The sequence below is a fragment of the Oreochromis niloticus genome, linkage group LG2 (assembly GCF_001858045.2).
Source record: "Oreochromis niloticus isolate F11D_XX linkage group LG2, O_niloticus_UMD_NMBU, whole genome shotgun sequence".
Lineage (NCBI taxonomy): Eukaryota > Metazoa > Chordata > Actinopteri > Cichliformes > Cichlidae > Oreochromis > Oreochromis niloticus.
Window position 1 is genome coordinate 2,430,514 of NC_031966.2, and position 17,973 is coordinate 2,448,486.

Genomic DNA, 17,973 nt, shown 5'->3' on the forward strand with positions numbered 1-17,973 from the left:
AGTGAAAAAAGGTTAACGTGATAACTAAATTTCACAGAATTTCCCTTAATATCCACCGAGGGTTTGATCCCACAGTTACATTATCACTGCTCTTATAGCGGCAAATCTCCATATTAGTCAAAGACAAAGACGATTGACTGTGATATTGTATGAACTGCTTAAAAAGTCATTTGCAGAGGTGTGAAGTACTGAGTACACCTACTTCTGAACTGCACTTAAGTAAAATTTTCTGGTATTTGTACTTTAGCTGAGTATTTATTTTTCTGACAGCGTTTTACATGAACTCCTTACATTTCGATTTAAGAGGGGAGATGTACTTTCCTGTCAATGCACTCCTTCTAACATTAAAAACATTAGAGTCTAAACAGTGACACATGAAAGTCGATCCAAGTGATGTATCTGCCACCATGGGGCTGTTGCACACATAGAGACGAAAGAGACAAAACTATGTCATTTATGCATAATTAATTAAAAGTTAAAAATGGGCCAGTGGTTCATCATTTTGTCTTGTCAACACTGGAATTAGTGCAGATGTCCATAAGCTGTGGTCACGATACTTCAGCATCTAGCTAGCCCTACAGACGAGGAGCGCTCAAAGATGGAGTTATGATTTTTAAGTTGCAGGTAATTTCAAATGCAACATTTCTATGAGATCAACAGATATCAGCAAGCATACAAACTGTGTGCAGCTTGTCGCACACTGTCTGCTAGTAAAAAGTACAGCTGCTAGATTTCCCAGTGAGAGAAAAGAATGAGAGCCAACTCAGAGGTGGAGAAAGATAAGAAAGACAGGACAGGAGACGAAGAATAAACTGAAAATTGAAAGGTCACATGCAAGGCTCATTTGTTAAATCAGATTCTGGATCTGGATGTGAAGTTGCTGTGTTGCACTGGTGCACAGTGGCTATGGCTACGGTCAGAGTTACATAAATGTATGGTAAATGGCCTGTATTTATATAGCGCTTTACTAGTCCCTAAGGACCCCAAAGCGCTTTACATATCCAGTCATTCACCCATTCACACACACATTCACACACTGGTGATGGCAAGCTACGTTGTAGCCACAGCCACCCTGGGGCGCACTGACAGAGGCGAGGCTGCCGGACACTGGCGCCACCGGGCCCTCTGACCACCACCAGTAGGCAACGGGTGAAGTGTCTTGCCCAAGGACACAACGACTGAGACTGTCCAAGCCGGGGATCGAACCGGCAACCTTCCGATTACAAGGCGAACTCCCAACTCTTGAACCACGATCGCCTACAAATGTAGCAGAGATTAATACAAAGTTTAGCTGATAATGCTTAGTTTTATTTACTGAATTCCAAAATTTCATTCCAACTTTGTACCATCTAGTATTAAGACAGTACGCCAAGACAGCCCGTGAAACAGCACCTGGGAGCAGCACCACAGGCCAGCTGACCACAGCCTGTACACTCATAATATTGACTGGAGCTCACAACAGAAATGACTCATTTTCCTGTTTAGGTGTGGAGGCAAAGTCTCCCTCTACAATGTAGGCAACAGACAATAGATTTAAAAAGAAAAGAAATCTTTCTTTTTCTATGCTCATGTTCTACATATGTGATTCAAGCTCAGTACATTCTTACTATGAAATGAAGTTTGTTTTCACTTTCTTTTGATCATAATGACCTCATAGGATGGAATTCAAGACAGAAGGTGATTTATAGGAATTTAATATTTCTTTCATTTCTTAATAACTGTACAACAATTGTCAACTTCTCACTGAGCTTCTTGTTGATGGTCTTTTGGCCCATCCGTGTGCACCTGGTAGAATATCAATCACTGTGGACACTAGTGAGCGTAGCATGGTCCCTCATGTTGGGTAAACATATTCATATTTTCTTTAAGTCTTATTTTATTCTTTTTTAAGTAAAATTGCAAACATCTTATAGAAGGAAGCTGAACGAGGATTTAGCCTCCATTAGAAAAAGGAAAACAAAATGCTTCCAGCCTCTGAGGAGGGGGTCACTTTTTTTAAGGCCTTGTGAGCCCATTCAAGTTGAAGGAGCCAACCATGCCATCCTACTTTGGATCACTGTAAACACAAAGGTTTAGTTGGTCTCCTTTGCCCTCTTTCCCATCCCAGCCACCCTGTGGGAGCCTCTCCACATCATCCTTCAGATCATTCAGATTGCACAACAAAGCTTTACATTTTGATACTTTGTGTTTTATACTGGGATATTTATATTTGAGCTATTTGTATTTTTCACACGGGGCCATGTAGGATTCAATTTTTCCCCTTTAATGATAAAAACCTTTATTTAGAAACTGCATTTTGTGTTAACTTGTTATCTTTGTCTAATGTTTAAATGTCAGTTTAAGAAACATTTAAGAAATATTTAAGTGTGAAAAACATACAAAAAATAGGAAATCAAGAAAGAGGCCAATACTTTTGTAAAATTTGGTAAAATAAGCAACTGGAGTTGAAAATGAAATCACTGAATCAGTTTATAGACCAAAAACTTCTGACTGATCAGAGTAGCCTCCTTTGGCAGATATAACAGCTGAACACAGCCGAGGCTTTCCTTCTACAATAGGAATCAAATATTCTCCCATATCTGTAGCAGAAGTTCCCATAAATGTGAACCTTGTAGGCTGCTTTGCTTTCACTCTTCTGTCCAGTTCATCCCAAACCAGCTGGATGGGGTTTAAGTCTGCAGACTGTGCCGGACACTCCATGTTTTCAAGCTCACCATCTTGTTCTTTTTTCCTGAGGTAGTTCTGGCACAGCTTGGACTGTTTGGGCTCCTTATCCTGCTGTAGGATGAACCCCTGCCCAACTAGGTGCATGTAGGAAGTAACAGCACCTGCTGTCACGGCTTGATCAGCCTCCGTTGCTGCAGAACAGATTTTAAATTGTTAACCCATGTTGTGCTCCCTGAAAAAGGCCTTTTTGTAGAATTCTGAAATGTACATTATTTTTCAGTTTTGGTAACCTTACCTTTGTTTTAAACATCTGGTAGCTCAACACTTACCTTTGTACCATTTAAAGCTGTTCATTGGACTTGAACTGCAATAAATAGCTGGAAAAACTGGGCTGTTCTAAAACTTTTAACTAGTAATGTATATACACACACACACATATACGTGTTTGTGTGTGTGTGTGTGTGTGTGTGTGTGTATGTACACACACACACACACACACACACACCAATGTCAGCTTGAAGCAGCTTCTTTTATGTTTGTGTTATTTCTGATGGTGTCTCTGTCACTCTGCAGAACAAGAGAGAGCTTAGCATCTAACACCTCTTCAATAGTGGAGAGCAACCGACGGCAGAATCTGGCATTGAGCCCAGGCCACCTCAACATCACTACTGGAAATGGTCCTCCGTTCTCCTTCCGTGCCATTCCGGAACCTGCTGGCACCCAACCAGAAAAACTCCAGAAGCCCAGTGCCTGCCTTGCGTCAATCACCAGCGTCTAGGGTCAGAACTAAGGGCTGGGCAGAAAATCCAATCTACATGGACTGTTACAGTGAAAACTGACAGACTGACTGGCAGTGGAGCTGTGACAGGTCCTTTGTGATTATACCTGCTAACACACATATGGATGGACACAGACAGGAAGTTAGATCCCCAGGAAGCAGCTCGTTCACACAGAACTACACACACCAGGATATTGCACACTGTCATTCTCTAGCCTCTAGTTTACACACTACAGCTTTTGTGTTTTTCATATGTGTGGGTTCAAGTGAGTGAGTAAGTGAGTGACTGAGCGAGTGACTGAATAGGGAATGCTTGGATAATCTGTAATCTCAGGTTATGTTATTTTCACGCCCATTCAGCTGCTTAAGATTACTTAACCCCCTCTTGTGGTGTCAACTGGTATTACACACTGAGAAGCTACAGTTCTCCTGACTTATAAAGGGGTTCCCAGAGTTTCACTAACCAATTCTTACTCATTACTTGTCTCTGTTCGCCCTCAAATAACATTTGCCAATGGCAACACCCTTTAAGGTGCAGTGCCACAGAAAATGGCAATAAAAACCTTTACCATCACTCCAAAACATAACAACACATGTGAAGTGGTTATAAAGGACTGTTGTTTTGTTTTATACGAGAACATTTCTGTAGAATGTATGTAAGCATTTCTTATGTCTATGGTGCCCATCTGAACTCCCTGACACTGTTGGCAGTAGTTAAACATGGACAGCTGTAGGTCCAGAGACGAGATTTATGATTACAGACTGTTTAGACTTTTACCTTTTTCTCTCTCTTTTTGTTACCCTTCATGTCCATTGGGTACAATCCATCCAAAAACTGTGTTATTAGTCCAGTGGATATAAAGTCCCTCGTCCAGTCTCATAGAGGCAAAAACCCCCAATATCAGTGATCAGATTTACATTATAAATCTATGCATTATATATTAAATACTCTACACTGACAACTACATTTGTGTAGTATAATATGTGTGTAGGTAACATGAAATATTTCTTGGTATCCTGAGTCGCTTTTCTCGTTGAGATTCATTTCATTCAGTTTCTGGACGTATTTATTAGATGATTTTTAGATGCAAGCTGTTGAGGCTCAGAAGGTGTTATTACAGCCTATTTAACTGCTTGTCCATTACATCTCTCCTCCTATAATACAGATATCGTCATTCTAGTCACAGTAACCACCACCAACAATCTGGAGACTAAAAGCAATGCTATGTTGGAAATACTACCTCGACAAGACAACACAATAAAGGAGAAAAACTCTGAACAAGCGAACCAAACAACAAAATTTAGACTCCTTGATGTGAAACAGCTTTATTCAGTGGACATGAGGGGTCAACGTTTACTTGTTTCAATGTTTTCGACGTTTTAACCATCTAAAATAACTGCCCATGTTCCAGAGACAGGAAGTGCATGAGAATTCACGCTATAAATCCTTGTATGAGAACAGCAAAGTCTGTGCTACATGTTAATGTGCCATGTAAAACATTGCAGTTGCACTTGTAGTGACTTAGAGTCCAACACAGAATGCAAGATCTAAGAAACAAAACGTCCAGTCTTATATACACACACAGAGAAAAAGACAGGGATTTGACATTTTTAGTATTTTTGCACAGCTTTTTCGCCAATTTATATTTTTATCAAGTTTATAAATACTTCAGTTTGTCTTCAAACGTCTTGAATCAAAACCTTGAGCTATTCACTCCTGGTGCTAAGATGTATTGTGGTCAGTGAAGGCCATGATAAAGACTATAATTAAAAATAAAGACAATATGGTAAGAATATAGTATCATACGGCTGCTGTACTTGCATATCTCTGGCACTGACCATTCTCCCTTTTACTGGCCAGCAGCACAGAGACTCCACACTGAACAGATGGAGCACCTGACTATGTCACAGTGATATGTGAACTAAAAGCTACATTTGAAAATTGTTATGAATCATGCTTGAAATTGGGTTGAAAAAACCTCGCTAGTGTTTTAGAGCAGTGATTTTCTCTTATCCGTTTGACTGTTTCCGTTGTTGCCATCCGGTAAGTTTCTCTCTACTTATACCAACTACCTCCATAGAAGCGAAAAGACAGTCTAAACTATCACTGTCATTAGCCTCTAGCCTGTGAATGTCTTACAAACACATGTATTCAGTGCTCTCCAAGAGCAGGTTAACGGTACAGTGATATTTCAACCTACCGTCTGTGTATATACGCCATATTCAACTTACACATAAATCGTGTGGAGTAAAAGCTGAAGCCGGGCGCTGCTTGTGTTGGATTCCAGTTGACTTTTAGAGGGCACCATAAATATACTATCACACTACATATCAAAGTGTTGAAGTCACTGTTTTTTTCCTTTACATGTTACAACAGTAACAGACTCCATCCAGTTCTGACTTTCAGAGAAGTTCTCATTAAAAGACAATTTCACATCTACATTTCACTTGTTGTCTAACTGACATAATTGTTGGTCTTTGCATTTTTTCCCTGTAATGTTCTACATTGGGTCCCCCTGCAGTTCTTGGGTTGTATCCCTCAGGGATGTTCTGTTCTCTGGAACAGAGTGTTCAATGTTAAGTATTCTAGAGTCGTAGCCCTTAGTCAATCAAGGTTTCTACCACTTTTACCAGTTTTAGTCACCTTTTATCAGAATTCAACAAATCTGCGAACATCCTTTATCTATCTGTAATAAGGTTCTTGTCTCTGCTCTTTCCCTAGAGTAGGTAGTTTTTCTTACTACCTTTACACTAGGATTTTAGTCCCAATTATACTTTTACACATAGGTTGTTTGTGCCATTTGTACCCACGTTGTAAACCTTCTCCTCTATCCTGACTATAGAAAGACGAGAATAAGTCCTGATATCACTGCTCCACCTACACCGCTGGGAGTGAGTCATGTCCCTGCAGATACAGGATTTTTAGTCTGTATTTTCAAACAAATCTTAGGCTTACTATTACAGCTAGGTTGAAGCCTCAATAGTAGAAATTAATCTCTGCATCTCTTTTACCATGTTTGAAGGTTTTTAGCTCTTGTTCCACAGCAGCGGGGTTCTTCTTTGTTCCACCAGTGAAACAGGGCTTTGTGTCTGCCTGCTGGAACATGTGTTACGTCTCTCATCTCTAATGTTTGCACTGGTCCCTACCCCGAGCCTCCACATTGTCGCCTGGCCCAGTGGCCTTACATCAACCCTTTGTCTTCTCCAGCACAATCCCATAACAGTATATCCTTTTCTACAGTGACAGTCCATGAAATGTCTTCCCTTAACATTAGCGGTTGTTTTTAAGACTGGAGATTCTCAACAATAACAATGTTTCTAATGGTGACAATATGTCATACCTGTAAATTATGTTCATCTGTTATAACTAGTCAAAACGATTTAAATAATAAAAAGGAGGGATTTTTTAAAAATGTCTATAATATCCAAAAGTCCCTTTGATGTGTTGTACTGGTGTTACTGTTGTTGTAGTGTATGTAATGCCTAATGGGGATTGTGTTACTTTTTATGATAATAAAATAACAATGTTTGGTTACATCGCTGTCTTTTCATTCCATTATTGCAGCCTTGCTTAAAGCGATACTGCCAGACCTGCAGATAAGAAGGGGTCATGCAGATGAAATGGAAACGGATCCATGTATGTGTGTAATCTGCCACTTGAATGATTTTATTTGATTTTAAAACACCATTTCTTTTGATATTCAATGTGGATAAAACAAATACGTGTCATTAGTCTGCATCATATCTTTGAGTTCAGCATAGTCCCATGAATATGTTGTCGTTTTGCCTCAGTACACCACCAAACACCAACATGTAACTGAAGCTTTAATTCAAAGGGTTCAACAAAAGAATTGCAGTATTGCATATTCAGTGATTATAGCCATTATTATAGCATCATTGTTTTCATGGTAAATTAGACTTTAGAGCTTTTACTGTCATTGTGCGGTTTCTTGCACAGCAAAATTGGGTAGCAGGACCACAAAGGTGAAAAATTAAGGAAAACAATATACAATGAGGAAAAAAGCAATATATATGTATACATATATGTGAATAAATTATATACATGGTGTATGTGTAGAAACATTGAAATAGAAACATTGTGGGGCTGTATACAAGGGCACTTGTATAATATAATAAATAAATAAGGGTGGAGGGGCTATGGTCATTTAGGGTGGGGATGGTAATTCCACTAAGAACAAAATATTGCACGGAACAAGTTAAGACTGAGACATTGCACATGGGATGGCAGCAACATAGTTGCTCAATAGCAGCGTCAGAGTGGTTGTTCTCACAGCCCACGGGAAGAAGCTGTTTTTCAGTCTACTGGTTTTGCACCTGATGGATGTGAACCTTTTTCCAGAGGGCAGGAGGTTGAAGAGGTGGTGGTTATTACTTTAAATTACTTTAAATGCCTTGTTTATACTGTAGGGCTACAATTCTTATAGCCTTTTAGATTTTCAGTTCATTTTCATTTATTCATAATTAAGTGGAGTCACAATATTTTTATATCAGTTGACTTTGCACTTTAGTCTTGGCTTATTTTAATTTATTTGCAAATTATTTATATGTCCCGAGAGTCCATTTTTACATTTTATTTTATTTTTTAGTTTATTGTGTGTTTTTGAGAATCACTTGTAATGCTGGATTCAATAAGTACTTTACAAAAACTTTATTACTATATCTCTTCAAATATACACACAAGTATGCACTACTCTAATAGCAAGATGTACAGTTTTAAAAACTGTATAAAATACAAAGAAAGCTAAATGTATATTGATAACGTTGTAATTGTTGCAGCCAAAGCAGTGCTGAGACTTTTACAGAAAAGCAGACAGAGATGGTACCTCTCTATGTGCCCCCTACCCACCCTCCAAAAACACACTTCCACCACCACGATGCACACACAAAAACATCATCAACAACATCACACACACATTGGATCCCATTGAAACATTATTTTGAGCTACCCGTCCTTACTACAGCTAGAAAATCTTACTACTCACTGATTGAAGAACTTAAGAACAACCCTGTTCTTCTCTTCAGCACTGTAGCCAGGCTGACAGAAAGTCAGAGCTCTGTTGAGCAAAACATTCTTTTAAACTTAACTACTGCTGAAAGATGTCCTACCATTAATTAATATATCAAACTTAAATATGATCAACCTATCTCTGTTAATCAGCTGTGTATCACAGGCCTTTAAGCTGGCAGTACCTAAAAAGCCATCACTCAACGTTCCTTTTATCTCAAAAATGTCTCCAGATCTTCACAGAGTAGTTATAAAACTGCTAACTGATGATCTGCAGGTTTATTTGAAGAGTTTCCATCAGGTTTCAGAGCCCATCACAGTAAAGAGAGATTTGGTGAAGGTTACAAATGATCTTCTTATGGCCTCTGTGTCATGGTCCGGCTGAGTGGCTGTTTTTCCATAGAGCTGGAGCTTCCACCTCTGGGTGGAGCTACCTCATTCCTACCACGATCTGCAGCTGCAGCTAATTTGGGCTGCCTGTATACGAGACCAGCGCTCTCAGAGAGTCTTCGCCAGATCTTCTGCTAACCTGCGTTAGTGTGAGGCCACCAACATGTGTCATAGTTTTCTGCCTGTGGTTTTCCAGGGATCCTCCAGCTTATCATTTTACACTTGGTAACACTCACCCACTTCTGGATGTTGGTCTTCTCAGTTTGCACAGTCACAGCTCTGTTCATTATCTATTTTACCTGCCTGCCTCCCTGCCACAGGAAGAAGGATTCATGGAAAACATTCCCTCTGCAACACTTCACCGAGTTCTTTTGATTCTGAGTGCCCTTACTACATCTGTGGATGTGGTTGACTTATACTAGATCTCTGTGGGGGCTTTAAACATCGGTGCAGTGCTTCATACAGGTTCCTCACATAGCACGCTGGTGTTCTCTGCTTCTTAGTCTTTGCTATCAGTTGCAACCAGTCTGGGGCTTCTTGGTTGTACTATGTTTTTGCTCTGATTTTGGTAAGCGTTGTGGGGGTGGACGTGTTCTTACAGCACAAGTTACCATACTACCTGGTGTTATCTAGACAAGTGTCCTCACTGTTGTGTATTTTTGGTTTCCTTATCAGGGTGCACTTTTAGGGGTGTGTACGTACACACACACACACACACACACACACACACACAGGAAAAACAACCACAAAAAATTGTATTGTATTGTATGTGTAAAAGAGAGAGTGCAGGGATGCACTGCTTACACAGAAAGGTATCCAGATCCAACACTTATTAACATTGAAATCAGGGCAGTGGTAAGCAGCTTCAATGCTACATCTTTTCAGTGGGAAACAAAGTCTCTGCTACCTAAAGCCTCCCCAGTGAGCTTGAGCAGACATTAAAAGCATTGGAGAGACAGAGGTAAGCAACCTTGATGTCTTACTGATGAACAAGCTACATCAGTGCTACCTAATCGCTCTCTGTGTGGCCCGTGCAGAGGTATAACGAGGTGAAACAGCACCAAACACACATCTCTGCTGCACAGTGGCTCCCACTCCTCACGCAGCACATGTATGTTGGCAAAGCCTGTACCGTCTGGTTAATATAAAATACGCTATCTGTGAAATTATCATATACATATGTACCTTTTGACCGTTTAGTGATACTTGCAGATGTTATATATTAATGAAAAATTATGTTTAACATTTTTCAGAAATTTTTGTAGGGAAAACGTCCATAACAATCAAATCTATGCAAGTTTATATAAGAGGAGAATTCTGTAAAATGTATCGGAAAAAATTCAGTTAAATATAGTAAACGATTCAATCACTAGATGGAGAGATAGTGAATACTTTAGCTGTATTTCTTTAAACACATTCCTCTGTGTTGCAGTTTTCTTCCCACATTGTTCTCACACCAAATCAGGTGGCTCGGCAGTGACTGACTTTTTTAGACATAAAAAACAAATCGCTCTCCACTGAAGTGAATGAGAGGCCTAGAGGGAAGTACTGAATAAAGTGACTACTCTGGGAGAAGCAGAAGCACAACATCTTTTCATCAAAAACAAAAAAGACAATAAAGTTAAATTCAACAATAAGTCCTATAAAGTCCTACGAGCCATGGAGTAAAGTTAAGGGTTTCAAATGTGTGTGATATGATTTTGAGCCTAATTACATTCCATAGATTAAATGCTTATTGAATGCATGTGCTTGAGAACAAAATGTATGGCTACAGAACGGCGATTCTGTTTACTCTGGATGGATGGATGATCATTAGATGGATACTGATGGGCATGAATGAGAGTTTCAGAATTATGAAAGAACCACGCATGTTTAATATTGACTCGTGCAGCCCCTCATAGGCTGGCTGTAGAGGCTCATAGAGACATAGTTACCTCTGGATAGTGACAGGCGGAAGGAGAAGTAGTTCCTATCAGCTAGGTGCTATGTTAGTGAAATCATGATGGTGGAGTATTTATTTTCATGTTAATATAAAATACACATTTACCCTGTCTATGAATCGTTCTCGTGCACAAATGCGGTTATCGGAAGTCGATGATCAGTGATCGGCACAGCCAACAGGTTCTCATCGAGTGCGCACTGAGAAACCTTTCGTAGCTGCTGCCTGCTGTGTCACAGGAGTAAACTCCCTCTACCATAAAGTTTCAGACAGAGAAGCAGATCATGTCCAGCAGAAAGACTACTGCGTACTCCCCTCGTACCTTTCTGCTGCTGCTGCTGCTGTTTGACGCAGGACAGCTGGGTGTCGAGGCTCACCCGTTACTCGTGTTCCTGATCGATGGATTCCGCTACGACTACATGGATGACCTGCACGATTTACCCGGATTTCGTGAGCTTGTGGAAAATGGTGTGAAGGTTGACCACTTAACGCCGGACTTCCCAAGCTTGTCATACCCAAATTATTATTCCTTGATGACAGGTAATCCGTCTCTTTATGTGTCTCTGTAGCTTCTAACACAATAACTGATATTTTAAGAAGACATTAAGTGTAACTCCCAGCTGATCAAATCAAATACGTTTGATTTAATGAGCTGGGAAAAATGTTTTAGGTCCTAAACAACCAGATCTAATATTACATGTAAAACATGTAAAACATAAAACCCAAGAACACAAAAGTTACACTAAATCGTTAAGAGGCCTTTTAATTTTACATAAAAGCGCATAAACTTTGAGGACGTGAGAGGACAACAAAAAATACATAAATAGGAAAAGTAGGTGATTAAAATCCAGGCGTCTGCACTACACATTAGTCATTAGAGTCGTGATTTGCACATTCCTGTCTTGGTCCAACAGTGTAATGGCGGCTGGGATAGTTTCAAGCTTTGCATCCTAAGTCATCTTCCTACAGTTTGTGTTCAGGACAGAGAGGAAAGATGAAATTCCCCACGGTTTCTGGGACTGCCTCCTCACAGACCGTGGAAGCTCATCATCTTGTTTTTTCTTCAAAGCTGTTTTGTGCGATGCTTTTAAGTTGGTCTGCTGGTAATGCTTAACTGATAATAAGTGACTTCTCTGCAATCTCTGATTGCCTAGTTAAACATCAGTAACACCAATTCACAGCTTTATACTGTAAAAATAAAGTCTGTCTGCACTTAGTTTAATTGTATAATATTTAATTATTGAAGTTAATTATCTAAACATGGCGCATCACAAGGCTCATATCCACACGGAGGAGATTTAAAAAATCACAATACTGATGAGTGTTGGGATGTGCTGTATAAGAGGAAATATTCAGGGATACACACAGTACAAAATTTATGACCAATACTGATATTGTAATTGTGTAAATCTGCCATTAAATATCTGATACAGTCTCTGCATCTTTTGATTTTTTTTAAACAAAATAGAAAAAAATACTTTGGAAATATGTCCGGATGCGTTTTGTGTACCTTAAAGTAACCCGCAAATATTAAAACATAAATATTTGTTTGCCCATAAATAATTTTAACTCAAAAAATCAACTTTTGTTGCAATAATTAAGAGAGTATCACAGAAGAAAAATGTAATACAAAATTACAAGACAATCTTGGAGACTGTGTGCAATGTTATTGTAATTTTCAGTCATTTATACAACATAAAAGTCAGAAGAAACTGTAATATGCTCAAATCCAGAGCAGTTACATTTTTTGTTTGCCAGAACTCTTGTCAGGGTGGAGTGAGCTACAGCTTTTGCGGAGCGGGGATATGGAGGTTATTTTTATTGCACAAAAGGACAAGAGTGCGACAATAAAATGCAAAAACTGTGTCCAGGACTGAAACGGCCTCATTTCATATGGATAACAGAACTTCAGAAAGCATCCACATAAACACACTAACAGAAAATAAGAACTTGGAGTGATATGAAAGTCTGGTGTATGTGAACCCCAGACCAGCAGCCAGACCTCAGCCTAACAAAAGGCTTGTAGCGCTGTAGCCTCTGTTTCTTGGTGTTCCTACAGCACAGTGATCAGTAACTGTTCTGAAGTTTCTTTACGCTTGATGTTTGCTTTGTGTTTTGTTGATTTTGTGCATATGTAAATACTTCATTAGGGTAGGGAGTTGTGTTGGTGTGTGGGACTATAAGGTATATATTGTTAACTTGTGCATTTCAGGTAATTTTACAGAGTAGTGAGAAAGTAATGTAACGAGGGGTGAAAGAAGTAACTTTCTCTGCAAATAATTGAGTAACATACTGCATTACTATCAATAAAAGTAATAAGTAATACATTACTTTTATAAGAGTTTTAAAGAGAGTCATTGTCATTGTCAGCACAAACATACGATAAAATTAGAAGCATATAGCGAAACTGAGGCCAACACTGGTTTTAATGGGCCAACCTCACACACAGCTCACACACTCTCTTATGGCACACACCAGCGAATGGCCACCTTTTAAGTCTACGATACATATTTCATATTACATGTTACAGTCAATTAAACAGTTCAATTCAATTTATGTAGCACCAAATCGCAACAACAGTCACCTCAAGGCCTCAAAGATTAAAACGCTATAATAACCCGATACAAAGAAACCCCAACAATCAGACAACTGAGCAAGCACTTTAGCGACAGTGCTAAAGGTGTGAGAGAAGGAGAAACGCTCAGTGCATGATGGGAAACCCAGCTGCGCCCTATGTGAAAGGGCCTGTAATAAAAGGACGCGGCATGCGCAGAGCTGCGCTCTGAAACCCATTCATTTCTATTGCTCGTGCCACGCAATAAAGGTTTCCCGTTGTGCTGAGCAAAGCACAGCGTAATGAGGAGTACTTGCACATGCCGAGTTCAAACCGGTTGACCTTTGACCGCTGTGCACTGCAACGTACCATCACACGACCAACAGAAACAAAGCCTACAGCTGTGCGAAGTTCAACCTCATGACAAAGGAAACCACTCTGTGCATGTCCGAGTTCGGTGAACTTTCTGACAGAAGTTTAAGTGCACATAAAGGGACCTCCAGAGCCTTTACAACATCTCTGCAGACCTCAGAAGTGTGGAAATATCACACTCTTCACTAGTGGGGATAGTTACAAAGCTTTCTTCTTTATGAATGAGCTGTACATGTTTTTTTTAATTAAACATCTGGACACAATAAAACACAAACTCTCATAGACGATATAAAGTCATATCCAGTTCACTTAGAGCGACCACAAAAAATGACGTACAAGCGGAGCACAGCTGCCAGCACAACACAAATTTTGAGTCCTGCGCTCCAGCTAGAGGTGAGTGCAGCGCATGCTGCATCTGATGTGAAAGGGTCTTTAGTCTATTGCAGCATCAGTAAGGCTGGAGTCGGAGTCATCTGTTGCAGCCATAACTATATGGTTTAGCAAAAAGGAAAGTTTTAAGCCTAATCTTGAAAGTAGAGATAGTGTCTGTCTCCTGAATCCAAACTGGAAGCTGGTTCCACAGAAGAGGGGCCTGAAAACTGAAGGCTCTGCCTCCCATTCTACTTTTAAATACTCTAGGAACAACAAGTAGGCCTGCAGTGTGAGAGCGAAGTGCTCTAATAGGGTGATATGGTACTACAAGGTCATTAAGATAAGATGGGGCCTGATTATTTAAGACCTTGTATGTGAGGAGCAGGATTTTGAATTCTGGATTTAACAGGAAGCCAATGAAGGGAAGCCAATAATAGAAATATGCCGTCCCTTTCTAGTCCCACACAGCACAGAGCAGGAGGTATGAAGTGCAGCAAACAAACCCTCAACATGTACTTATAATAACAATTTTATAGACAATGATACTATTTATAGTCGCGGGGGAGAATGGGGGTCATGAAATGTTTTCTTCTTCCTGAGGGGGGGCGTAACAGAAAATAGTTGAGAAGCACTGCCCTGAGTCAAGTAAGCTGAGAAAGCGAGAACAACTTGGTTGCTAAGAGTTGTATCCAACTCTGTCACAGGAAAGTGTACCAGCTAACAGCAACTGGAGCTTTGGGAGTTGGAAGCAAATCTAGTGTGAATGGCCTGTAGTGTGTTAACCATCAATCACCAACCAACGACTTGCCAACTGTCTGCATGAAATCAAAATATGGATGTCGACTAACAGAGATCTCGTTGTCGCCCCCAAAGCCCTACTCCAGATGATGAGGCTGATGTTGATGATGATGATGAAGAAGAAACATCTCTTGACTTCAGCCATCACTCACTAACTGTAGCAGAAACCTTCATCCATGCCGTTGTCACCACCTGGCTTGATAACTATAATGGAGCAGCTCCAGTATGTCCAGAGCTCCTCCAGGCTTCTATAAGGCACTAAGCTCTGGAAACATATCATCACCACCCTCAGAAATCTCCACTACCTCCTGCTCAAGTCCCGCATTACTTACAAAATCCTTCTTCTCACTTATAAATCCCTCAATGCCCTGGCCCCTCAGGACCTCTGCTGCACTCATACACACAGTCTCGGTTGCTGCATCCTCGGCTATGGGTCTGCTATCTGTCCCCCACACCCACCTCCATCCCTTTGGGGACAGAGCCTTCAGTGTGGTGGCCCCTCACCCTCATATGAGCCCCGTCACTGGAGAAGAAACTTCTCAAAACTCAAATCTTCAATGAAACCTTGAACCTTTAGCCTTGTTTTTGTTCATTTATACTGTTGCAAAGCATCTTTGGGTTTCTTGAAAGATAAATACATTATACTATACAAATCTTACTTAGACTTAGATCCTCCCATGCTTTATGTGGCATATCGGGCGGCAAACGAACGCCACCAAGCTCGATCTTGTGCCCGGGCTTCAGCTTCTTCCAACGATATATTCGATGTCTTTAGGTCTTGATGGAATGACCTTCGCCAGGTGTTGCAGGGACGTCCTCGTGGTCTTTTAACGCCCAGGGGTTGCCAGCGCATCGCTGTTTTTGGAATCTGTGCGTCATCCATGCGGAGGATATGGCCGGCCAGTTGGAGCCTTTTGTGTGCAACGATGTTGTGAAGTTTGACTGTGCCGCTCCTTCGCAGGATCTCCTCGTCGGTAATGTGGTCGGTGTAGCGGATCCTCAGAATCCGGCAAAGACATCGCTGCTGAAAGACATCGAGCTTGCTGTTGATGCAGGCCGACACCTTCCAAGTTTCGCTGGCATAAATGGCGGTTGGGATCACAATTGAATTAAACAAGCGGAGTTTGATCTTGAGGGAGATGGTCGGGGAGGACCAGATCTTGTTCATCCTCCGAAATACTGCAGCTGCCTTTCCAATGCGGCATTTGACATCCACCTCCGCATCGCCGTCGTGGGAAATCACGCTACCGAGGTAGGTGAATTTCTTCACTTCTTCTAGCTGCTGTGTCCCGATGTAGATCCCTCGTCGTGGGTCCTTGGAGCTGACATGCATGATCTTTGACTTTTCAGAACTGATCCTCAGGCCAATCTTGCCAGCTTCTCTTCTTAGATCGGTCGTTCTTTGCTGTAGCTTCAGCTCGTCTTCCTCAAGTAAGGCGATATCGTCAGCGAAATCAAGGTCACCAAGACGGTCTTGATCAGACCAATGGATGCCAGCTCCTATACGGGCACCGGCTCGCCGCGTGACGCAGTCGAGGGCAAGGAGAAAAAGTAGAGGTGACAGAATGCAGCCCTGCCTGACGCCGGTGGTAATTTCGAAGAAGTTGGTGTGGCCATTTCTGGTCTTAACGATACAAATCTAAGTCATTAATGTTATTATTATTATTTGCTGAACCAGGGGCCTGAAGACATGTGTTCACCTAACACGGCCTCTTAACAGGTTATAGTAGTATGTCAAGTCTGGGTCCAGAGGGTGGCCAGATTGTTCTGTCATGATTACAGGTTAAGCTGTTTATTTAAAAAGGGGACGTTTGTGTGGTGATAAAAGAATCTGAGCGGGGTAAACATGACTGGCTATCAAGGAGAGTCTGTAAGAGAGAAAAAAGGTTGTCAGTGTGTTCAGGGTACGGCTGGATATGCAGTTACTTTTGATCTGGAGTAGCAGGTAGTCCGAGGGAGGCACAGTAAAGGTGGAGGAGTGCCTAGTGCCATTACGAGATTTGACTGGACAATCCAGTGTAAGTAATGAAAATGAACCAATGAGCTGCTGTCAGTGTTTGTAGGGCTGATGCACGGCGCCCCTTCAGGCCAACCCATCAGCCCACCAGGAAAATGCCCCACATGTTTTCTTTGTAATTTGAGGTACTGGGACATTGAGTTGAAACTATTCTGAAAATGTTTTATTTCATTAGATAATTCTTTACCTGATATTTTAGGATTTTTTTTAGGAGAAAATATTTCAGTATTGCAGCCGGTAATGTGTACACTAAATGTTTCCTGTGGCTCTGTGAGCTAATCCATATTATTGCCTGAGCACATGATGATCACTGTAACACAGGAGAACCCCGTAGGTTCCTCTGTGGGGTTCTCTAGGATTACAGGCCTTGCTCCAGGCAGTAGAACTTTTTATGGGTTTAATAATGATTTACAAAGTGATTGGCTCTGAGCTGTGGGGCAACTTTTGTCTTGCATACAGTGTAATGCTTTCTAAACTGCAAAAGCCTTGTTGCACTTCAGCAACAGTCCTTTTTTCAGTAATGTTACTTATTATCATTATTGTTCTTATTATTAGGCCGTCATTGTGATATTCATCAGATGACTGGAAACTACATGTGGGATGAAGTCTCCAAGAAAGAATTCCTAATTGGGACCAATCCTGACAGCCGATTGCCAATTTGGTGGGATGGGTCAGAACCACTGTGGGTCACCTTGCAGAAGCTGGGAAGGAAGGTTTTCATGTACTACTGGCCGGGTACGTGCACACGATCAATGTGAAAACTCATTCTATCTGAAGTTGTCTGTGTATTAAGGTGGTAAGTGGAAATGCATGGCAAGCTGTTTTTTGCAAATGTCACATTAGCTAAAAGTAGCATTTATCAGTGCTTACAGTTTTGGTGACCAACATAGGGCTGCAACGATCGATTAAGTATCAATCATTCTGTCAGTTAATCGAGTAATCGGATAAGAAATGCTTTCGTCTGATTATTGAGTGATAATAAATATTCAAATGAGAAAAAAACATCTTTCATTGGTTTCCACTTTAGACTTGCAATGTTTTAAGGTTTAACTGCGTACAT

The 17,973-nt window shown here is 40.8% G+C and overlaps 2 protein-coding genes across 6 annotated transcripts in view; both read left to right on the forward strand.

Moving 5' to 3' along the window:
- Positions 1–6,982, forward strand: part of LOC100710800 (storkhead-box protein 2) — a 49,137-nt gene extending 42,155 nt beyond the window's left edge. For all 5 annotated transcript variants that reach the window (XM_005458839.3, XM_025909377.1, XM_025909374.1 and 2 more), the window contains one exon: positions 3,241–6,982. In XM_005458839.3, coding sequence (XP_005458896.1) covers positions 3,241–3,445 — 205 coding nt within the window. In that variant the 3' untranslated portion in view covers positions 3,446–6,982. The remainder of the gene's footprint in view (positions 1–3,240) is intronic.
- Positions 6,983–10,859: 3,877 nt separating this feature from the next.
- Positions 10,860–17,973, forward strand: part of enpp6 (ectonucleotide pyrophosphatase/phosphodiesterase 6) — a 28,904-nt gene continuing 21,790 nt past the window's right edge. Inside the window, exons 1-2 of the mRNA XM_003454285.5 lie at positions 10,860–11,340; positions 17,469–17,648. Coding sequence (XP_003454333.1) covers positions 11,085–11,340; positions 17,469–17,648 — 436 coding nt within the window. The 5' untranslated portion in view covers positions 10,860–11,084. The remainder of the gene's footprint in view (positions 11,341–17,468; positions 17,649–17,973) is intronic.